This window comes from Ranitomeya imitator, chromosome 3 (genome assembly GCF_032444005.1).
Source record: "Ranitomeya imitator isolate aRanImi1 chromosome 3, aRanImi1.pri, whole genome shotgun sequence".
Lineage (NCBI taxonomy): Eukaryota > Metazoa > Chordata > Amphibia > Anura > Dendrobatidae > Ranitomeya > Ranitomeya imitator.
In genome coordinates, this window is record NC_091284.1 from 166,436,494 (window position 1) to 166,461,554 (window position 25,061).

Genomic DNA, 25,061 nt, shown 5'->3' on the forward strand with positions numbered 1-25,061 from the left:
TTAACACTTTGTAGGAATACTGTCACTGGTTTATATGGCTATTATTTTCCCTTACTACTTACTTGTATACTATCTATATGTTAGCAAGAAGTAGGAGAGTGGTCAGACTTCAGGGTTCTGTTACCATAGAAACATATAGGCATGCATAGGAGCTGTTGACATAAAACAATAGTCAGATTTTCATTAAACGACATACATGACCTATCTACAGGATAAGTAATAAATGTGTTATCGCTAAAGGATGCTAGGAACGCCTCCAATCATGAGAACAGGAGTTCCAAAATCCTCTGTGTGAATGGAGCTGTAGTGAGCATGTGCAACCGCTGCTCTATGCACTCTGTATATTATCTCTCCATCCCTCGGGGGACTTTGACTCTTCATTCATAGAATTAGTGGGGATCTCAACTACCTGACCTCAGAAATCAACATTTATCATCTATTCTGCGAATTGGTCATAAATGCTATTTTTGGGACTACCCTATATGAAAATATGTGAAAACTTGTCTCATTGTTACCTACAGATTAAATATAAAAATTTCTACATTCACAAACATGCGATATAGAAAAGCAAAGTACAAATCAAGAGCTAAATTGGATTTACACTTTTTTCTTTATTTTATTTTAGTATTAAGTAAAGGAAAGATGCCCTATAAATAAGCTTCCATCAAATAATTGGCGTAAGCAAATTTCCCCAGATTTCCTTAACATAAGTTACTTTAGTGGTAAGAGTCACACCGGTTCCCATGGCTTTTTTCGCATCATGTCGGCTAAAGCTCTACAATTGGATCCCGAATATGAGTTTATGACATTTTTACATTAGAATGTAATTTGGGCCGTGCTGTTTGGAAACTCTGAAAATGACTCAAAAATCCTTGGAAAGTACAAAGTCAAACAGTCTAGATGTGCATTTAATTCTTTAATTCTGCTTATACCCATTAATATTTTGATTCTGACCTTCCGTTCTTTCATTATATTATTTCATCTTACAAAGCCAGGAAAATCTGAAATACTAAGTATTGGAAAGGAATCTGGCATTCAGAATAAGTATCCAGTCCCATGTAAATAACATGGGAGTTATCATTAGCTTTGCTGGTTATTGAAATTCCAATCTGGGATTTTCAAAATTATTTAACACTGTCCTACTACATGGATGAAAAAAGGGAATTAGATGTGTTATGTAGGGCAGCTTTTCATGGAGAATGTGCCCGTTGCGTAACTGCGTTTATGGTGCTTGTATCCACAATTGGGCCCTTATTCCTTAGGGGCTAAATGAAGAACAATCAACATTGAAAGTCAGAAGAAGCCACAGTATTGCAAACATGCTAAACAAAATTATTCAATCCAAAAAGTTTTTACCGTTTATCTGACATATAGAGCATATGTAAGATAATATTTTGAGTTAAAGTGTATTCTCACCTCCAAAATCCTATCCCAAAATATAGTAGGTGTTATAATAATAATAATAATAATAATAATAATAATATTAGCAAATACTTCAAATTAGAAATGTCGTATTGTTCTGCTGATTAGCTATGTTGCTTACCCCATGTGCAGGGCATTTCAGTAGCTTACGTATCCATGGTTATGACCACTCATATAGTAACAGTTAGTTAGTGGGCATAACCATGGATTCCTAAGCTACCTCAATGCCTGCACGTGGGGTAAGCGAATAGCGAATCAGAAGAACTATACTACATTTCTAATTGGAGGAATTTGCTAATATTATTATTCCACCTCCTATATAATGGGATAGAATCTTGGAAATAGGAATATCCCTTTGAGCAAAAAAATAGTCTGACATTAAGTTTGGTCCTCCGTGGCAGACAAACCAGGTCAGTCTACACTTCTGTGACAGGCATTTGCAGCCTGACATCCTGGATGCCTCTAGAATTTACAAACTATATACTACAAATTTAATCTAAAGGAAGCACGCATCACCAAAATAATGGGGAGTGCACATTGCATAGTAATGTGCGTGATTTCCGGTCCTCCCAAGACCTCCTTCTCTCCTCCACACTTATTCGCTCCTCATCCAATCGCCTCCAAGACTTCTCCCGAATATCCCCCATCCTCTGGAACTCTCTGCCCCAACACGTCCGACTATCAACCACAGTCGGATCCTTCAGACGGAACCTGAAAACTCATCTCTTCAGGAAAGCCTACAGCCTGCACTGACACCGCTGCTGCCTCATCACTATCGAAGCTACCGCCTCACCAACACCGGAGCTACCGCCTCACCAACACCGGAGCTCCTGCAACCCTCAACCTACTGTCTGCTTCCCCATAACCCTGTAGAATGTAAGCCCGCAAGGGCAGGGTCCTCGCCCCTCTGTATCAGTCCGTCATTGTTAGTTTGTTTACTGTATGTGATATTTGTAACTTGTATGTAACCCCTTCTCATGTACAGCACCATGGAATCAATGGTGCTATATAAATAAATAATAATAATAATAAAATAATAATAAAACCAATTAAAAAACCTACACAAACCGCACAAAACAGAAAACATGCTCCAGGCCTTTTAAGTCTGTGTTCTTTTTCGAAGCTCATTTAACTTGGTAAACATATGTCAGAGGACATATGATCAGAATAAATGTCAATATAAAATGGAATTGTCTGATCGGAACACAGTGAATGGAAAAAGTGACTTGGCAATGTTTGCACTGCTGTGATATTTCTCATACATACAATTATTTTGTAGTACAGGGTGGGCTATTTATATGGATACACCTGGGTGGGCCATTTATAAAGTTGGATCCAAAATGGCTGACTTCAAAATGGCCACCATGGTCACCACCCATCTTGAAAAGTTTTCCCCCTCCCATATACTAATGTGCCACAAACAGGAAGTTGATATCACCAACCATTCCCATTTTATTTAGGTGTATCCATATACATGGCCCACCCAGGTCTATCCATATAAATGGACCACCCTGTACAACAGAGTGGAACCTTTTCACTGATAAGTGATTGTAAGTGGAGCTAGGTGCAAAATGAAGAGGCATGGCATTAGGGCAGTTCTTCAGTCTTATTAGACATAATCCTTGCATTATGAAAAGCTAAACAGTTATTGCTATTTCACCCAAAGCAGGAGTAAAAGCATGACCTTGTTACTTTTGTTGCAGCAATGTCCCAAGCAGTGATGTGTCCCAACTTCCACTCCCTCTCGGTGTGATGGCTTCTCTTGGCGTTTTCATTGCTCCTTAGCTCCTCTTCCTCAGGAAGTGGAGCCGCTTACCATTAATTAAATAAACTATTTTCTTCTTTGCTTGAGATCTGGTCTTGCCAGGGATTCGAACACACAAGATGTTTCATTACAGGCAGCAGCTAAAGCTATAAGCCACAGTCTCTAATGACCAGGAAATGAGGATTTTCCATACTTGAAGCTGAGTTGCAGGCTCTTAGGCAATTCACACTGCTACATAGATATTCATCTGTGCATAGCAGTGTATTTCTATGTCCCTGTATTCTAGAGGGAAAATAAAAGTAAGATTTTTTTTTGTCATATAAAATGACAAAAAAAAATGACAAACAATTACAAAAATTTAATTTTAATGCCATTTTTAAGTAAACATTACAAATCAGTAATTAATATGGCCATATTTAGTGTCCCTGCAATCAAAACAACCCTTACAACAAAGTAATCAGATCACTAAATGATGTAAAAAGTAATAGAAATCTAACACTGAGGCTGTATTAACATGTAGTGTAAATGTTGGTTTTTTTTGCGATACTTATTTATGCGCTTTCCTTATTTGATGCAATTTTGGTGCAGATGTGAATGTGTTTTTAAAGCTTTTTTCCATACTACAGAAAAGCTGTGATTCTGCACTTAAATGTGCAAAAGGTATTTTTTTACATGTGCTTTTTTTCAGTCTCCACATAAAAGCCTAAAGGGAAAAAATGCAGCACAACTGCACCTTTAGATGCTCCGAGGGTATGAGTTTTCACGAATTCACCTCAGCTTTTCCATGTTCACATGTAGCGTAAAAGCTGCTTTTTTCTGCTGTTCTTTTGCACAGACATTCTGCTGTGTTTAACCGTTCAAGCAAAATGGATGTGATTTCATGAAAACTGCGACATAACACAAAAAACAGATGTCATACAGTGAAGTTTTCTTAAAAATTAGAAAGTTTTGATTGTTACAACTGTGAATCAGTGAATGAACAATATAAATCCATAGATCCAAGCTAAAGATGAGCATTACGCACAGATGCTGAGCTATAAGGGAGACCGAGATTTACATAATATATTGCAATACTGGAACTAACAAATATAGTCAAAGTTTAAGTTTCAAAATTCAAATCACCCCTTTTTCCTACATTTAAAATAGAGAAATAAAAAAAATAAAAAACTACATTTTCATGGTATTGCTGCAATTATTAAAGTCCAGTCTATAAAAATGTTAAAATAAATAACCTGATCGGTAAAAGCCGTAATGAGAAAGAGTTCTGGTCACTACTACTCCTTAAAAAAAAAAGCAGTAAAATCAGAAACATCATATATGTCCAAAAATGGTATGAAAAAACAGTCAGTCCGTCATGCAAATAAAACAAGCCCTCGCCCAGATCTATCGAAGAAAAAAACAAAAATGTTGCAGGCTATATACAAACCAAACATTTTTTTCTTACAAATTTTTTAAAAAATTTTTTCCAGGATGTCCCTCCTGACAGCACCCTGGAGGACATCTTCCTCCTCTTGCTGGGACAGGAAACACACGAGAGTTCAAAAGGGCATGTCCCACCCCCCAATCCTCAGTGTTATTCCTGTCCCTGCAAGGGTCGTATGAGAGAAGCTGCGCAAGCTTACCGGAGCTCAGGGGGATCGTGCGGCTCATCCAATACCCTTCCCCCTGTCAAGAGGCTCAGGGCAGAAACCCTCCAGAGGGGTCCCTCTGCTCCAAAGAACAGGAAGGGTGAAGTTCCTGTGGCAGCTGCTCCTCCCGGTGGGAGGCTCTCGGCTGCGACGCGGTTCCATGCGGCGTGGCATCCAGAGCGGTGCGGCGTCTGGCTCGGCATCATCTAATGGAAGTCCCAAGGAACCACGTCACTTCCGGTTTCGCGGCATCTGTTACCGTCACTTCCGGTGACATGGTAGCTTCAGGGACCTGCTACCAGGATCGTTATGGAAGGCACGCCAGCGGAGGAAGGGGTGAGTGCGCATAGCGCTGTCCACCCTAGCCGCACACATAGGCTCAGGTTCACCCCATTAATTCTCCCTATCTTATGTCATTTAAGGATAAGGGAACCCCCGATGCCCCCCCTGCTCAAGTTAAGAAGTCCGGCAAGTCCTCTGGGAAAACCAGTAGATGCCCTGTATGAAGCGTGAAGCTCCCGGACACTCATGCTAAAGCCTTGTGTGCAGATTGCACTTCCAGGGTTATGAGAGACGAACAGCCGACACTCTTGTCAGAGATGAGGTCCCTAATACGGGAAGAAGTTCAGGCTTCTTTGTCCAGTATTGTGGAAAGGTCCAGCCCTGTTCCCAGCCGCAAGAGAGCCAGACGGGAACGAGACTTAAGAGAGCCAGAGTATAGCTCTGAGGACCAGTCTGCCTCTGAAAACTTCGTCTCAGAAGAGGAAGGGGAACTTCCTTCAGGGAGTCAGGACCACCAGAGAAAATACCTCTTCCAGGCTGAGGAGACGAATGAGCTTGTGCAGGCGGTGCGAAACACAATGCAGATTGAAGAGACATCTAAGCCTCAATCCAGGCAGGACTTGATGTTTGGGGGACTTATGTCGAGTAGACAGACAGTCTTCCCAGTTAGTGAACATATCAAGGCCATGATACTGGAGGAGTGGAAGGAGGCAGAACGTCGGCTGGTTTTGACTAAAGACTTCAAAGCTCGTCTACCTTTCGAGCCAGAAGAAGTCAAACTTTGGGAGGAGATACCCAAAGTAGATGTTCCATGGCAAAGGTTGCTAAAAAGACAGCCATACCATTCGAGGACTCTTCAAATCTGCACGATCCCATGGATCGGAAAGCCGACATACTGCTAAAAAGGGCCTGGGAGTCCTCTGCAGCCCTAATTAAGACCAACATAGCAGCTACCTCGGTAGCTCTGTCTATGTACTTATGGATGGGTCAATTGGAGGAACATCTATCCAATAAGACCCCCAGGTCTGAGATTTTAAGCTCCCTTCCTGTTATGAGATCTGGCCTTCCTATCTGACATGACTGCTGAATCGGTCAGGTTTTCATCTAGAAATGGTTCTTTATCCAATGCGGCTAGAAGGGCGGTCTGGCTAAGATCCTGGTCGGGGGATAATGCCTCTAAAACCAAATTATGCTCTATTCCTTTCTCAGGGGCGAGGGCATTTGGTCCTTCCCTAGATACTATCCTAGAGTCAGCCTCGGATAAGAAAAAGGGGTTTCCAGAGGACAAACCTAAAAAGGCTCAGTCCTTTCGGAGAGGTTTTCCCTTCAGAAGACAGTCCGATTACAGAAGGGGTAGATCCAATAGAGGATTCGGTAGAGGTTCCCGTAGCCAGGGCAATAGAAACAAGAGTTTCTTCTTTAGCCCATCCTCAAAGCCTAAGGCGCAATGACGCCACCCTTATAGGGGGAAGGCTGCGTCATTTTGCGGAGAACTGGGCCTGAGTCACCCAAAATCAGTGGGTTCTTTGGACCGTGTCAGAAGGTTACAGTATCGAGCTTTCCTCCCCTCCACCGGACAGATACATCGTATCTACGATGGTCATGCAAGACTCTCCCATGATTTTAGACTTAGAGGATATGCTTTCCTCAGAAGTCATAATTCCAGTACCACCAGTAGAAGTAGGATGGGGTCACTACTCTTCCCTATTTTCTATAATGAAGCCTTCCGGCGACTCTCGCACAATAATAAATTTGAAATCTTTAAATGCCTGGGTCAGGTACAAGAGGTTTCGCATGGAGCCCATACACTCTGCAATCCTCCTGATAGATTGGGACTCTGTGATGTGCACTCTCGACCTGAAGAGTGCCTATTATCAGGTCCCCGTCCACCTTTCATCTCAGAAGCCTCTGAGGTTTGTGGTGGTGCTGCCGTCCGGGACCTGTCACTACCAGTTCCAATGCCTTCCGTTTGGGCTTGCCTCAGCACCTCGTGTGTTTACAAAGCTGGTTTCAGAAATTGTCGCTTTCCTGAGAAACCAAGGGATCAAGATGGTCCCATATCTCAACGATTTTCTCCTGGTCGCAAGAACGACAGAGATTCTGTCAGATCACAGGAACCGAACTATATCGGTGATGGAGCAGTTAGGATGGATCATGAACTGGCAGAAATCCCACCTGACTCCGGAATGCAAAACGATCTTCCTGGGAGTATGTCTGGATTCGAGAAACAGGACATCCCTGTTACCCGAGAACAAGCTGGAGGCAATCCGGATCCAGATCAGGCTCCTATTAGAACGCAGAGCATCAATAAGAACGGCCATGAGAGTACAAGGTCTGATGACGGCTTGCATACCATGTGTAAAATGGGCACAGTTCCATTCAAGACCTCTGCAAAGATTAATTCTCTTCAAATGTGACCGTCGTCAGTCTTCTCTGGACAGTACTTTAAGGCTGACGTATCCAGTACGAAGATCTCTCCTCTGGTGGAAACAACCAGAGAAGCTAAGAGTCGGGGTGTTATGGTCTACTGATCCCTATGTAGTAGTAACTACAGACGCCAGCGCCTGGGGCTGGGGAGCCCATCTAAAGGGCAGTATCTTACAAGGGAGGTGGCCAGCAGATATCGTTCACAGCTCCTCCAACTTCAAAGAGTTGTATGCTTTCTGGGAGGCGTTAAGAAGAAACCAACACATCCTCAAAGATTGCCATATCAGGATACTGTCCGACAATGTTACAACTGTGTCTTTCGTGAAGCATCAGGGAGGCTCAAAACACTATCGGCTTCAGGAGCTGGCGGGAAGAATATTTCGTTGGGCAGAAAAATCGGTCCTATCCATTTCGGCAGTCCACTTAGAAGGCTCCCAGAACGTCATAGCAGACTATCTGAGCAGGGGACGGGTGTTTGCAACAGAGTGGGAACCCAATCAGGAAATCTTCCAGGATCTATGTCTTCGCTGGGGAACTCCCAGTATAGACCTATTTGCAAACAGGAGGAACTCAAAGGTCTCAAGATTCTTCTTGCTGAACCCTCAAGATCTCCTGGAAGGGATCGATGGTCTGAGCCAGGAATGGACGGAACCCCTCTCTTACGCATTCCCGCCTCTAGCACTGATTCCAGCTGTTCTCAGAAAAATCGAAGAGGATCGAGCCCGAGTCATATTGATTGTACTATTTTGGCCTAGAAGGAGCTGGTTCTCCCTCCTGGTGGATCTGGCAATCGAGAGCCCAGTAGAGCTTGCTCTCAGGGCAGACGTAATCCACCAGGGTCCGGTGTACCACCCGAACCCAAAGAATCTCCATCTCTCAGCATGGATCCTGAAAGGAACATCCTGAAGGCAAGAGGGCTATTGGATCAAGTGATAGCTACTATTAAATCCAGCAGAAAGCCAGTCACATCGGCAATTTATTTGAAAATCTAAAAGCGTTTCTGTCTGGAGGGTGGCAGGTCTGAGGTTACGGCAGAATCCTAGATTTCCTGCAGGCTGGGTTTGACAAAGGTCTCAAACCAAGCACCTTGAAAGTGCAGATCTCGGCACTTAGCTCTTTTTTCGACTATCCGCTAGCATCCCACCCGTGGATAGTTAGATTTATCAGAGCCACCCAGAGGTTGCGCCCCACTATTAGACAATTGTCGCCGTCCTGGGACCTTAATCTGGTCCTCAAATTCCTTTGTAAAAACGTCTACGCCTCGGCAGATAATATGCCCATTCCAGTCCTCACTCGTAAAACAGCTTTCTACAGCTAAGAGGGTGGGACCTGTGCACTAGTGACCCGTACCTTCAGATTAGAGAGGATAGTCTAATCCTTAGATTGGATCCCTCTTTTATTCCAAAGGTGGGAACGGTTAAAAACAGAAATCAGGAAGTTGTGTTACCGTCCTTTTGTAATAACCCGGCTAATGAAAAAGAAAAAGCTCTCCATTTTCTCGATGTCAGACAGGCAGTTTTAGACTACCTAGCAGCCACTAACTCGTGGTGTATTGACCCAAATTTGTTCATCTTATTTGGAGGTAAGAATAAGGGAAAGAAGGCCTCTAAGGCCTCTATCGCTCGTTGGATCACTTCTGTGATCTCTGAGGCTTACCAGTCAGAAGGGCTTCCTCCTCCAAAGGGCCTCCATGCACATTCTACTCGAGGGATAGCTACTTCCTGGGCTGAGAGGGCAGGTGCCTCTCTTGAACAGATCTGTAAGGCAGCAACTTGGGCTAGCGCCAACACCTTTTGTAGACACTATAAGCTTGATGTTTTGTCTGGTCAACATACTGCATTTGGGAGAAAGGTTCTCTAAGCCAGTGATTTTCAACCTTTTTTGAGCCGCGGCACACTTTTTATACTTAAAAAATCCCGGGGCACACCACCAACCAAAATGGCACAAAATGACACTAAAACAGTACATATTATACATATAGTTAATAATATAGATTCTAAATGTATTTATACTCACTCAGTGTGAAACCTGGGCCTGTTTCGATAAACACAAAAGGGATATCCTAGCAGGAATGGTGGAAAGACACACACGAAGCTCTTCCTCAACAGTTCTCAGTCTCTCCCTGTTTTTAGTTTTTATCGCAGTCAAGCTTGAGAAGCCCAGCTCACATAGATATGTGGTCGAAAATGGGAGCAATGTCAAAATAGCTTTGTTGGCCAGAATGGGGAACTCCTTGGCAACAGATAACCAAAAACTGTCCAAAGGAAGATCAGCAAACTTTAGCTTTAAACCGCGATCTTGCTTCAGTTCAATGAGTTCCTCTTGCTCCTTTAAAGTCATGTCCTTTCCAGCAACGGATAATGAGCTGTATGGGTCCCTAACCCAGTCAAGGCATTCTGTGAAGGTTGAAGAGAAATAAAACAATAACTTCTCCTCAAGAGTTTTCAAATGTCTGCCAATCACCTCGCACATTGCAGCAGTATTGTCATCATGCAGTTTCTCGGTGAGCGGGAACATCTGAAGGTTGCCACCCTGCACATGTTGCTGCCAGAGCTGCACCTTTAAACGGAATCCGTTCATTTTATCAGTGCTTGTAAGCAGGTTTTCATTTCGGCCTTGCATCCGTGTGTTTAGTTCATTCAGATATTGAAATATATCAGCCAGGTATGCCAGCTTTGCACACCACTGATCACTTGCAAGCAGCTTTGAATAATCGGACCTCTCGTTTGTCAGAAATATTTTAAGTTCCTCTCGCAACTCATACACACGGGCCAGCACTTTGCCGCGTGACAGCCACCTGACCTCCGTGTGGAGCAATAAGATTTTATGTTCGGCTCCCATTTCTGTACACAAAGACGCAAATAAGCGACATCTCAAAGGTCGCGTCTTCACAAAGTTCACTATGCGCACAACATCATCCAACACAGGAGCTAGATCTGCTGGTAAGGTCTTTGCAACGAGGGCCTCACGGTGCAAGAAACAGTGGGTAACAAGAACATCTGGGTTTCTTTCTTTAACCCTACTTACAAAGCCTTTGATGCGCCCGACCATGGCTGCGGCTCCATCAGTGCAGACACCTGTGCAGTTTTCCCATGTAAGCCCACTTTTATCAAGATATTCCGATGTGACCTGGAATATTACCTCTCCTGTTGATTTTTCTGGCAGTGCCTTGCAAAATAGGAAGTTTTCTGTAATGGCTTCTCCATCCACAAAACGCACATTGGACAACAGCTGACAATGTCCACTGATATCCGTCGACTCATCAAGTTGCAAGGCAAATTTCTTACTGATGCGCACTTTTTCCAAAACAACTGTTTCAATGTCCGCAGACATGTCATCAATCCGTCTGGCAATTGTGTTATCAGAGAGAGGCACTTTAGCTATCTCTTTGGCTGCGTCAGCGCCAAGCATCTCATTTACAATAGCCTTACAAGCTGGCAGTATTAATGTTTCTGCCACAGTGTGGGACTTTTTTGATTTAGCTATGAGTTCAGCAACAACGTAGCTAGCTTTGAGGGCTCTCTCATTTACCTTTGTGCTTTTTCTCAAAAAAGTTGCCCCTTTCTCATGGTTTGTACGTAAGCGTACAAAATACTCCATCGGCTTGTTTTGAACGGAAGGGTGTTTCGTTTGGAGATGGCGTTTAAGCTTGCTTGGCACCATGGCGCTATTGGATAGCTTCTCACCACACACCAAGCACAGTGGTGTTGGTGCTGTCGCATCCCCAGTGAAAGTAAATCCAAATGAAAGATAGCTTTCACTGTATTGCCTTGAGCTCACTGTCTTGTCTTTTTTCTTTTGTCGACCTCTCTTACTAGGGCCTTCATCTGGGTTAGAATTGTGTCCAGGGTCCTGTTCGGCATTTGCCTTTTCCATTCTCAAATACTTCTCCATCACTGCTGAGATAGTGTGCGCAGCCACACACTAAAATAGAAGAGTTTTACATTATATCTGGCACACTTAAAAGACCTCTGCCAGGCATATTTCACTCTTGAGGGCTTAAAAAGCAGCTCTTGTGGTGATAAGAAGCTGATTTAAACCCCCCAAAAGTGCACTCCGTGAGAGCTGTATGTGTGGAATAATAAATTATATTACTACGGTCTGCATTTCCTGCTTGAATTGACACTAGTGACGTAGCACTCAGCTTTCTCTATAAGTAGAATAGAGCCGGCTGCAAAGTGCTACGCCACTAGAGTCAATTCAAGCAGGACATGACTGCTGAAGACCGCCAAAATATAATTTATTATTCCACACATACAGCTCTCACGGAGTTCACTCTTGGGAGTTTTAAATACGCTTCTTATCACCACCAGAGCTGCTTTTTAAGCCCTCAAGAGTGAAATATGCCTGGCAGAGGTCCTTTCAATAAATTATTTATTTTAAAAAAAGTGAAATAAAAAGGATAACCCCCTCATATATTCAATCCCATGTAACCTCATACATACAGTCCCATGTATTCATATATATATATATATATATATATACAGTGGGGCAAAAAAGTATTTAGTCAGTCAGCAATAGTGCAAGTTCCACCACTTAAAAAGATGAGAGGCGTCTGTAATTTACATCATAGGTAGACCTCAACTATGGGAGACAAACTGAGAAAAAAAAATCCAGAAAATCACATTGTCTGTTTTTTTAACATTTTATTTGCATATTATGGTGGAAAATAAGTATTTGGTCAGAAACAAACAATCAAGATTTCTGGCTCTCACAGACCTGTAACTTCTTCTTTAAGAGTCTCCTCTTTCCTCCACTCATTACCTGTAGTAATGGCACCGGTTTAAACTTGTTATCAGTATAAAAAGACACCTGTGCACACCCTCAAACAGTCTGACTCCAAACTCCACTATGGTGAAGACCAAAGAGCTGTCAAAGGACACCAGAAACAAAATTGTAGCCCTGCACCAGGCTGGGAAGACGGAATCTGCAATAGCCAACCAGCTTGGAGTGAAGAAATCAACAGTGGGAGCAATAATTAGAAAATGGAAGACATACAAGACCACTGATAATCTCCCTCGATCTGGGGCTCCACACAAAATCCCACCCCATGGGGTCAGAATGATCACAAGAACGGTGAGCAAAAATCCCAGAACCACGCGGGGGGACCTAGTGAATGAACTGCAGAGAGCTGGGACCAATGTAACAAGGCCTACCATAAGTAACACACTACGCCACCATGGACTCAGATCCTGCAGTGCCAGACGTGTCCCACTGCTTAAGCCAGTACATGTCCGGGCCCGTCTGAAGTTTGCTAGAGAGCATTTGGATGATCCAGAGGAGTTTTGGGAGAATGTCCTATGGTCTGATGAAACCAAACTGGAACTGTTTGGTAGAAACACAACTTGTCGTGTTTGGAGGAAAAAGAATACTGAGTTGCATCCATCAAACACCATACCTACTGTAAAGCATGGTGGTGGAAACATCATGCTTTGGGGCTGTTTCTCTGCAAAGGGGCCAGGACGACTGATCCGGGTACATGAAAGAATGAATGGGGCCATGTATCGTGAGATTTTGAGTGCAAACCTCCTTCCATCAGCAAGGGCATTGAAGATTAAACGTGGCTGGGTCTTTCAACATGACAATGATCCAAAGCACACCGCCAGGGCAACGAAGGAGTGGCTTCGTAAGAAGCATTTCAAGGTCCTGGAGTGGCCTAGCCAGTCTCCAGATCTCAACCCAATAGAAAACCTTTGGAGGGAGTTGAAAGTCTGTGTTGCCAAGCGAAAAGCCAAAAACATCACTGCTCTAGAGGAGATCTGCATGGAGGAATGGGCCAACATACCAACAACAGTGTGTGGCAACCTTGTGAAGACTTACAGAAAACGTTTGACCTCTGTCATTGCCAACAAAGAATATATTACAAAGTATTGAGATGAAATTTTGTTTCTGACCAAATACTTATTTTCCACCATAATATGCAAATAAAATGTTAAAAAAACAGACAATGTGATTTTCTGGATTTTTTGTTCTCAGTTTGTCTCCCATAGTTGAGGTCTACCTATGATGTAAATTACAGACGCCTCTCATCTTTTTAAGTGGCGGAACTTGCACTATTGCTGACTGACTAAATACTTTTTTGCCCCACTGTATATATATAGTCCCATGTAAACTCATACATACAGTCCCACGTATATGAGCACATAATTATCAGCACCATATACTGTGGTGATATGCACTGTACAGCGCCACAGTATATGGTGCTGATAATTATGTGGCTCATATACTGCAATATAAAGGGGTACAATGAGAAATACTATGGCCATGAGGCCAGAGTACAAGTGCCAGCTCATATACTCAGCATATGAGCTGGTACTTGTAGTACTCCAGCCTCATGATCATAGTATTTCTCATTGTACATTTCTCATTGTTATATGCAGTATAACATTATAAGCATTGTTATATGCATATTGTTATATGCATGTCCAGATTTGTGCCCCCATACTGTCCAGATCTGTGCCCCAATAGGGGGGCACAGATCTGGACATATGGGGGCACAAATCTGGACAGAATGGGGGCACAGATCTGGACATATGGGGGCACAAATCTGGACAGAATGGGGGCACAGATCTGGACAGTATGGGGGCAAAAATCTGGACATTATGTTATGGGGGCACAGATCTGGACAGTATGGGCCGTACTGTCCAGATCGGTGCCCCCATAATGTCCAGATTTGTGCCCTTATATGTCCAGATCTGTGCCCCCATTCTGTCCAGATTTGTGCCCCCATACTATCCAGATTTGTGCCCCCTATTGGGGCACAGATCTGGACAGTATGGGGGCACAAATCTGGACATATAAGGGCACAAATCTGGACATTATGGGGGCACTGATCTGGACAGTACGGCCCATACTGTCCATATCTGTGCCCCCATAACTTAATGTCCAGATTTGTGCCCTTATATGTCCAGATTTGTGCCCCCATACTGTCCAGATCTGTGCCCATAGGGGGCACAAATCTGGATAGTATGGGGCCACAAATCTGGACAGTATGGGGGCACAAATCTGGACATATAAGGGCACAAATCTGGACAGTATGTTATGGGGGCACAGATCTGGACAGTATGGGCCGTACTGTCCAGATCGGTGCCCCCATAATGTCCAGATTTGTGCCCCCATAACCATACTATATATATATATATCTACTGCGGCACACTGGTTGAAAAACACTGCTCTAAGTGGTAATCCCACCCTGAGGAGGTGCTTTGGTACTCTCCAGGGTGCTGTCAGGAGGGACGTCCTGGAAAATAGGTATTAAGCTTACCGTTAATTATGTTTCCAGGAGTCCATACTGACAGCACTGGTAGTTATCTCCCTGGTGATATTGTTATGCATTATGTAAGGTAGCCTGACATAAGATGTATTATGTTTCTGGCATAAGAGATATTATGTATTATGTTTTTGGCATATGATGAAATATGTTCCAGACATATGATGTAATATATTTATTTTTTATTAAAGTTATTTTTTTGCATTTCCATGAGGAGGTTCTTGTTACAACACTGAGGATTGGGGGGTGGGACATGCCCTTTTGAACTCTCGTGTGTTTCCTGTCCCAGCAAGGGGAGGAGGACGTCCTCCAGGGTGCTGTCAGTATGGACTCCTGGAAACATAATTAACGGTAAGCTTAATACCTATTTTCTCCATTTAAATAAAAACAAATAAACAAGTTTGGTATCGTCATCATTGTGCTGACGTGAACAATCAGGATTAAAAGTAACTTTTAAACCCCTGACGTCCATTGACGGATATATCCAACATTGGACGCCTCCCCCTGTTTGGTGCGGTCTCGCGATCCACCCGTGGCTGTTAACATGTTAAATGCTGCTGTTAAACTCTGACAGAGGCATTTAACCTGTATGCGCAGCGCGTTATTAATCCCGCCCATCAGTGCCCGTGTCACATGACCGTGGGTTGCCAATGAGTTGGCATGACAACCCGGGGTCTGCAGGAGACCCCTGTGGTTGTCATAGCTGGACAACAAAGAGCGCCACCCAGCGGTCAGCGCTCATAGCAAATGAAAAAATAAAAAATGTCTATATAATAATTGAAATCATCCCCTTTTCGCCTCATTCAAAATTAAACAATAAAAAAACAAATATACACATATTTGCTATTGCCGCATTCAGAATCATCATTTCTATCAATATTTAAAAAGAATTAATCTGATTAGTAAATGGCGTAGCGAGAACAAAAATCAAAACACCAGAATTATGTTTTTTTGGTTGCTGCAACATTGTAATAAAATGCAATAATGGGCGATAAAAAGATCATATCTACACCAAAATGGTATCAAAAAACCGTCCGATTGACTTACAAAAATAAGCCCACACCCAGCCCCAGTTCCCGAAAAATGGAAAAATGGAGATACTACAGGTCTCGGAAAATGGCGACATTTTTTATTTTTTTTTTACAAACTTTGGATTTTTTTTTTCACCACTTAAATAAAAAAAAACCTAGACATGTTTGGTGTCTGTGAACCCGTAATGACCTGGAGAATCATAATGGCAGGTCAGTTTTAGCATTTAGTGAACATGGCAAAAGTATAATCCCAAAAACCCACACTTGAAATTTTTTCCCGTTTTCCAGTACATTATAAGGTAAAATCAATGGCGCCATTCAAAAGTACATCTCGTCCTTCAAAAACAAGCCTATGGCCATATTGATGGAAAAATAAAAAAGTTATGGCTGTGGGAAGAAGGGGAGCAAAAAATGGAAACGCAAAAACGGACATACCCCCAATCCTTAAGGGATTAACACAGAATGTACATCATGAAAAAAAAAAACACAAAAAACATGGCAGAATTGCCCTTTTTCCCAATTTCACCACACTTGGAATTTTTTCCCATTTTCCAGTATATTGCACGGTGTCATTCAAACCTATAACCTGTCCTGCAAAAAACAAGCCATCATACAGCTATGTTGATGGAAAAATTCTAAATTTATGACTATTGGAAAAAGGGGAGAGGAAAAAAGTGTTAAAAATGAAAATTGGCTAAAATTAAAGAAACTCATTCTCAGCGCCATATTTCTTCCAGTTGGTAGTATGTATTCTCCATCTGTCTAGGACTATGGGAAAATGTTTGATTCCTTTTTCTAAATTTAATTATTTATACTTGAAGAACAGAACTGTAGACTCAGTACTGACAAATAATGCTTGTCGTGCAGAACCCACCAATATTGGCCAGAATGTGGCTACATATTAGGGCCGTATAGTGCTAAAGTAACGGCACGATATAGGGCCCTGAGTGAACTTGACTTACAGCAGCTGTGGAGTTATAAAGAGAAGAAATGCTGAACATCATCCTCATATAGTAAAGGCGGCTGAGCTATAGTCCTCTCAGTCAGATCCATCTTTGTGAGCCGGATATATTAACGTATTAATGCATACGGATGAAAATATGAATATGCCTGTGCTTCTAAATGAATCTGGTGTTTGATAAAGCTGATATTCAGACTATCTCGCACTGTCATCAGATTTTAGAGCTTTCATACATCTGCCATGTGTTTCATTATCATATGCCACTACTTGACTAAGCACAGCAAGCAAGCAATGGGGTTTGTAGCAGAACGTGCTAGTATCTGGAAAATCAATGACCCTGTTTTTCTCCTGTTTTTTCCGAAAAAAGGAACAGGTTGAATAAAAAAGACCTCTGCTAGAATCTGTTAATCTGTTCCTGTTTTTGTCTTATATCCCTACAGAAATCAAGACCCTTTGACTATTGATTTAGTTGTGGCCCCTATGGTATGGTAGAGTCCCTGGACCTCTGTATGTTCTAGTAGGGCTCATAGATGCCCCTAAGGGTGTTATCTGCCTCTGTGGGTCCAAAAAGAGAATTATATTTGGTTTTGTCCTGTAATATTCAGTTTTCCCTGCAGAAGCTGCTATGGGAGAAATCTAAATTTTAGCACATGAGATGAGCAAATGTTCACTTCTTCACCAGCGATCCTGGAGTATTAGGCCTCACGTGACGTTCATTCACCTAGTAGGGGATTGCTGGGCACAGGAGTGAACACTGCCCTGGATGAGCTGCCAAGGAAGACCAAACTAGACGCAGAGCCAGGGTACTTTAAATCCATTTTTATGTGAAAATAAACAACTTTGTAATATATCTAATAAGAGGAATAAGCTTTTTTCTCCTCCAGGACAGATGTTTCATTCTCAGAATTCTCAATCCACAGGTAAAATCTGTCTTCAGTGAATTATTACATTACTGAGATAAGAGATGGCAGCTGCCACCAATGAGATTCTCTTAGTGATGAGCGAGTGTGCTTGTTTTCCGAGCATGGTCAGGTGATCTCCGAGTATCTTGGGCATGCAGACAGCCAGAATACATTGGAGTCCCTAACACACAGGCAATCCCTGCATGTGTTCAGGCTGTCTAACAGCCGCAAATCATGCAGCAGCGGAGACACAGTCATAATCTATGAGCATGACCCAAGATACTCAGAGAACACCCGAGCATGCTCGGAAAACCCGAGTAACGAGCACATTCGCTCATCACTAGTTTCTATGTAAAGGTGAGAGGAGAAAGGAGGAGCTAGAGGAAGAGCTCCTCTCCTCTCTTCCCACCCCACTCCAGTCTACATAGAATCTTACCAGTAGTACCTGTCATCTCCTATCTCAGTAATGTAACATTCGAATTTTTATTTGAATAAAAATTATCAGTCCAATAGGAGAAAGAAGCTTATTTTCAAGTCTATTATTGATTCATGAAATAAAAATAAAGCAACAGTTACTCGTTAAGACACTTCACCAATCACATCTGATCACTGGGTGGGAAAGTAAAAGTCTTATTATGAAAAACATAATCTATCCTATGTCTAGAGACTCATTGGCAACAAGCAAGTTGAAAAATTGTTCAGTGCGGCAACATTACCAAAGCCTCTGATGATATTTATGCCAGGTGGTATATTTGGCCAATTCTACACCAGCTTGCTGTGTGCCTAATTATGGTGGTGGCACAATATATCGTTTCATGTTAGCTTCAATGGAATGTATTATTATTTGTAAATATCCCGTTTTTGTATGTTTTTGCTTGGATTTTGAATCTTTATTCATTTTTTATTCTACCTAACAGGAATTGATTACAGTTGCACCATCCAGTTGCCTTTTTCCGTTGTTCATTACTGATGTAATAAGCTGGGTCAGCAGCTACGGATCTCACCATTATTTCATTTCATTTCCGCTGACAAAAATATCAACGGAGATTTAATCTTGGCTGGAAATGTGGCATATTATAAACGCATCTGCATCGCATCTCCAGTTCACTTTCCAAAAACTGTTGCAAATATTGTGCCAAGCCAACAGGTGGAAAATCCTGCTATGTGTAAACTCACCATAATAAGGCGAAGCTTATATTTATTTTGTAACATAATACATTCACTGTCATCTGTTGTGCTATAGCTATTCTCCAAAGAGGACGCGTCCACGCCAGCCTCAAAGTCTCTGCCATTAGTGGGATAAATATGTGTTTTCTAAAACACTGAAAAATTATTTGGAAATACCCATAATAATAAGTAATAAATGTACAGAATGGCACATGGAATAAACATGACCTGAACGAAATACTACAGTAAAAACCAGCATCATCAGGGTAAAGGGCATAATAGTTGATTTGTCATCATTTTCATCTATATTCAATGTGTCCGTCTCTACATTTCTACTTATTTGGGGGATAATTGTAATTGGTTATTTGGCTGTCACATTATTGTCATTTCTGCTATTAGTGATATACTATATTATTATTATTATTATTATTTATTGTTAGAGCGCCATTTGTTCCATGGCGCTTTACATGTGAGGAGGGGTATACATAATGAAAACAAGTACAATAATCTTAAACAATACAAGTCATAACTGGTACAGGAGGAGAGAGGACGCTGCCCGCGAAGGCTCACAATCTACAAGGGATGGGTGAGAATACAGTAGGTGAGGGTAGAGCTGGTCATGCAGCGGTTTGGTCGATCGGTGGTAACTGCAGGTTGTAGGCTTGTCTGAAGAGGTGGGTCTTCAGGTTCTTTTTGAAGGTTTCGATGGTAGGCGAGAGTCTGATGTGTTGTGGTAGAGGGTTCCAGAGTAGGGGTGATACGCGAGAGAAATCTTGTATACGATTGTGGGAAGAGGAGATAATAGGGTAGTAGAGTAGGAGATCTTGTGAGGATCGGAGGTTGGTGTAGGTAAGTACCGGGAGACGAGGTCACAGATGTATGGAGGAGACAGGTTGTGGATGGCTTTGTACATCATGGTTAGGGTTTTGTAGTGGAGTCTCTGGGCAATGGGCAATTATATATATATATAATTTCATTTTACTAGTATTCCATCTCGCTTTTTATTGGTTTTTCATTATAATGGTTCCCTGGCTTGTCTATGGTTTTAATTATTTTTATTATTCTTGAATTTAATGAAGCTTTTTGTGTGATATTATTATGGATGCACTGGCATTCATGTGGATGTTGCCTTGACTCCTTCATGGTAATGGTATTTCATGAAGGCACTGCCTTAGCTTAGCAGAATAATGCACCCTGCCACCCTACAGTGTTCAGGAATGGTATAAGGGACATGGCAAAGAGTTCACAGTCCGGGCCTCCAGATTCCTCAGATTTAGATCTACGTGACAGAGTATTTGTCGGATGTTCTAGAAAAACAACATTGATCAATGGAGGCCTACAATATAAAAGACTTACGGGAAGTATCATCAGAAAGTGACCTATTATTGAAATCATGCTTTTATGTTAAATGTAAATATTTTTCTTTAATTATCAATTTTTTTTTCTGATCACCATTTGTATTAAAAATAAAAAATAGAAATCTTGCAATTCTCACACTGGACACTTTTTCTAGACCCATATTTCATGTTGTTTCAGGAAGCAACACATGACCATTAGCAGGAATGTACAGACCCTGACCCTATCTTTTGTATTGAAGCATCTTATGAGCATGTGCAAACATCATAGTGAACGGAGGTGAAGCAGGGTCAGCTGTAGCATTAATTTTGGTGAATGGTGGATCCTGTGCTTTCAGCAGTGAATAGAGGTGTCAGTTGTCATTGTAATCCTGCTTTGCTGATAAGGAACCAAGCTGAAAACTATTCCTGAAAGGTCAGAAAGTATGATTCTAAAATAGCCCTTATGTGAAAATTGCAAGATTACTGTGCTGAGATAATCTTATACATGTGCCCCTGCTGTGTACTGTGTAATGGCCGTGTCTGACCATACAGGAGCATGGTCTGAACATATCAAAGCTAATGGACAGGGGAGGACGCAAAAAAATTATACAGACATTACAGAATGGGATCACAGCTGATTCTCTCTGTGAGGTAAAACATTTCATTGGCCATTAAAAACAGGCAGGGAAATGTTTAACCTCACAAAAAGAATCAGCTGTGATCCCGTGCTGTCCTGTCTGTATCCTCTTTTGCGTCCTCCCCTGCCCAGGAGATGTGGTATGATCAGACCATGTTCCTGCACAGACACGGCCATTACACAGCACACAGCAGGGGCACATTTATAAGATTATCTCAGCACAGGAAGATATTTTTTAACACATCCAATTGTGGAATTTATTTTTATTCCAGGATATGTTAATTAAAATTAACTTTATTCATGGCAAAACCCCTTTAAGTTAAAAACAATTAACTTGCAGTTTTGATTTCCAATACAGATGTGTATAATCTGTGCTACAGCGTTAACATAGCCTATGCAATTAATGTAGCGAGGACCCACATTTACTGTATTGGAGCAGCTGCATTCCGTAAATTGTATGCGGACATTCATCATGGTTAATGAATGTTCATGACACAGCGAGCGTCTGTTTAAACATTAATACATCTGTAAACCCAATGATGGATAAAAGATCATGAAGCTGTCAGCTTAAAAGCTTCAATGTTAGAACATGTTTAACTGGATTGGTACATACAGTACATGGACTTTGACAGTGTTTGATCATTTCTGCATTCCACAAATTGAAAGGAGAATCTAAGCCAAATTTTCAAATACATTTTCAAAATAATCTGTCATACTTGTGTAGTTGAAGAATAACACTATATCTACATGTAAAGCGCCATGGAATAAATGGCGCTATAACAATAAATAATAATAATATCTGGCCATTATATGACTTGCATTCTGCATTTTCACTGGATTTTAACTTGGCAAACTCCATATTTTTATTTGTAATTGACTTCGAACTGGTGTCAGAAGACTAGCTCCTGTGATCTCTCCCATACACAGTACAGCACAGAGAGAGGGATTCCTGCTCTTTATTCCATAGTGATTACACAGACACAAACAAAAGCAGCATGGAGGAAATTATATAGCATTACTAAGTAATGTAGATGTGAATCCAGCTTCAGAGTGAGGTAAAAGACTTGTTGGAAAGTTCAGCATGATCTTTTTGTATCTCCCTCTGCCTGTTTTTTCATACTACTCTTCATTCTTCATCATCCGTCCCCTCTCCATAGAGTAAAATAAGAGGAGTAACCTGATACCCCACTAGGCTGACAGTCTGTCTTGTTTTTTCAGCAAGATGTAGTTGAGCTGCTTGTTTTCAGAGTAGATGATCCTTAACGGAAGGAAGGGGGAGAAGAAGAAGTGGTTCATAAGTGGAAAAATAGGCAAAATTCTCTGATAAGATATATTACAAGGTTTTTCATAATCACATGTACATATGATTTCTGCAAAGTTTATTTAAATCCAGTTTCCATTGAAGTCATGAAAAGCATAACTAGTATTCCATCTTTAGTCCTAATGCACAGACTATCTCTACAGGATATGGAACATATGTATCACAAATATCCAATTTCCATTTATATTTCAAATGGCTCGATCTACTCAGACTATGCATTTATTTGTATGCCAGTTCTGAGTTTAATCAAATGTATTCATGTGTTCTTGTGGCCCAAGTACATATTGTGAATATTCATGACTTTGTCTGCGGATTGCAGTTTGATTGAAAGAATAATCATTTTATCTTAGTAGTGGGATTGAAACAGAAAATACGAAATTAGAAAGAAAATGACATTTGGTTCTCCTGGTGGGGATAAGCGTAAATCCTCAGTCTAATATTCTGTATATCCTTGTTTCTTGATTTTCACTAAAGTTGTCAAATAAAACCAATACAACAAGAAATAATTTAAAATGGTTTATCCCCTATAACTTTAATGTGTTTTCCAAAAGGAAATATAATTTAACTTTACAATTGGCAGCATATACTTTTTGAATTTCCTATTTTGTATGTTCGGTGTATACAGTATATGTGTATATTTATACATACATATATATATGTATATATATATATATACTGTATATATATGATGGTATATGGATGTTATTTTTGCATTAATGGCATAAAGCTAGATGTAGTTTGATTGGTTGGTCGTCAAGATTGTTAGTCCTTTAGCGTTTCCAAGGGTGCACCACGTGGAGGCAGACTAACGTTGCACCCCATGATAAATGATAATACATGCTCATTTATTTATATATTACTTAGATTATGATATAATTAGTTATTTGTGTATCTAGCCATATAGCTACAGGTTGGAGTCCTCCATTGCTGGAGCTGTTCCCTTCGGGGGCCACAAATTTAGACTGTGGTTTCAGTCGTGGACTAGTCCGCTTTTGTAAAACTGTAGAAAGATAGAAGGGGTTTGGTTCTGTAGACTCCCAAATGGGACTTGGGGTGATTTGAGGCTGTCGCATGGTGGTTGGGAATGATTGAGGTAAAAGCAGAAAAATGAGTCTTTGCAACTCAAAATCCAATGCAGTTGTTTTGCAGGTTCCCCCTAGAAGAAGCATGGGTTTCTCAAGGGTGTAAGCTGCAGAAGGAACACAGATGGCAGCTGATTATGCAGAGTGAAACAGAAGCGGATTTGAGACATCCATCCTGTTCAGCTTGTAGGCCCCCAGAAATATATATTGAGAAGCTGAGGAAGATGATTCTTAGATATTAGATTGGATATTAGAAAAAAAACTTTTTGACAGCTAGGGTGATCAATGAGTGGAACCGGCTGCCACGAGAGGTGGTGAGTTCTCCTTCAATGGAAGTCTTCAAACAGAGGCTGGACAAACATCTGTCTGGAATGATTTAGTGAATCCTGCTTTCAGCAGGGGATTGGACCAGATGACCCAGGAGGTCCCTTCCAACTCTACCATTCTATAATTCTATGATTCTATTATATGGTCAACATTAGGTTGAAGAAAGAATTGTGAAGGAAATAAGATTACAGTGGAAAAGGTTAGCAAAAAACTGTCTTTTCTGTCCTAAATAACCAATCACCGTTCAGCTTTTATTATACCTACGGTAAATAAACTGAGAAATGAGAGCTGAACTCTGATTGGTTGCCAGATACTAACCAAGACTTTTTTCTATGATGATCTTTTTATGAATAAACCCTTATGTGGTCTGTTTTACCATAACTAAGATGGAACATGAATAAAATGAAGTGAGAGCAATAGTTACATGAAGAGTTATTGGGAATATTTAATACATCAGATCAATGAATGTACTCTATTACCGTCTTTCTCCGCAGAGTGCTCCACGACACGTGGTTGTGATGAAAGAAGAGTGGTTTCTTATTTGCTAGCAAACAGCACATAAACATATAAAAGATGACTGGCAAATGTGCAAGTAGAGATCCGTCTATGTCAGTCACCCCATTGAAAAAATGAGCTGAGTTCAAACAGCGTAGGCAAGCAACATCACAAGAGGTTTTCCTTCATACGCTTTGCCTTAGGGATATGCTGTAGAAGCTTATTAATAGAATTGCTACACTACATTACTCTTGGTAGAGGAGACAAGAAGCAGAAAATAAGTTATTCCATTTATTCATTGCAGAAAAAGGCCAAGAAATGAAAGATAAATACTAATTGCTAGTTTAAATCAGGGTAATGACTCTGAAATATTAGGGTCACTTTGCAAAGATAATACCAAAGGATGGATCTTCTGCACCATGGCCATCGATAGAGCATAATTATTCCTATCAGAATCCATGTACGATCCGAAAAACAAAGCTAAGACAAGAAGGAGTTGCAAATCAAATTCATTTTTTTAAATTAAAAATTAAATTTATTTTAATGCATTTATCCTTATTATATTATGTTTAGTAAGGACAGTGGATTCCACCAGTTTTCAGATGAAATGGTCTGTATTGCCCAATAGCCTGAGATTTCTATGTGGCCTAATGTTCTAACCATTGCATCGTTAATTTAAATGATTGAATTTAAGTTAGAATATTCAATTAGTGAAATTTTTTGCATTTTTTTAAAATGTTTTTTACCGGATTGTATTTTTTATGCTATCCGTGAAAAAAGTTGACCTCACTTGGACAGCAGTAGAACCAATGTTATTCAATTGAGTGGTTCAGATGACAGAATTTTCATGGACGGACCACTCCTGCCGGTGATTCTCCTACTTCCTGTAATGTCATGTCAACATAGCAATTCCTTCTTTCCTGCTCTGCACTGTCAATGGGACGTCACTGCTGACATCAAATTAATTGATAGCTTAACGCAGTGGGGAGCCAGCTGTCAATTAACAT

At 41.1% G+C, this 25,061-nt stretch overlaps 2 protein-coding genes across 4 annotated transcripts in view; one reads left to right on the plus strand and one right to left on the minus strand.

Annotated features, from left to right (window-relative positions):
• The window catches only part of TBL1X (transducin beta like 1 X-linked), a 561,477-nt gene that overhangs the window by 199,094 nt on the left and 337,322 nt on the right, over window positions 1-25,061 (plus strand). The gene's annotated exons all lie outside the window — the stretch shown is intronic.
• On the minus strand, window positions 9,541-11,418 carry LOC138671572 (SCAN domain-containing protein 3-like). The gene has a single exon (XM_069759751.1). The coding sequence runs from the start codon at window positions 11,416-11,418 to the stop codon at window positions 9,541-9,543; it is 1,878 nt and encodes a 625-aa protein (XP_069615852.1).

What these genes read in the sequence shown, in the direction of transcription:
- LOC138671572 (XM_069759751.1), bottom strand. Translation starts at nt 11,418, where the DNA reads ATGGAGAAGTATTTGAGAATGGAAAAGGCAAATGCCGAACAGGACCCT.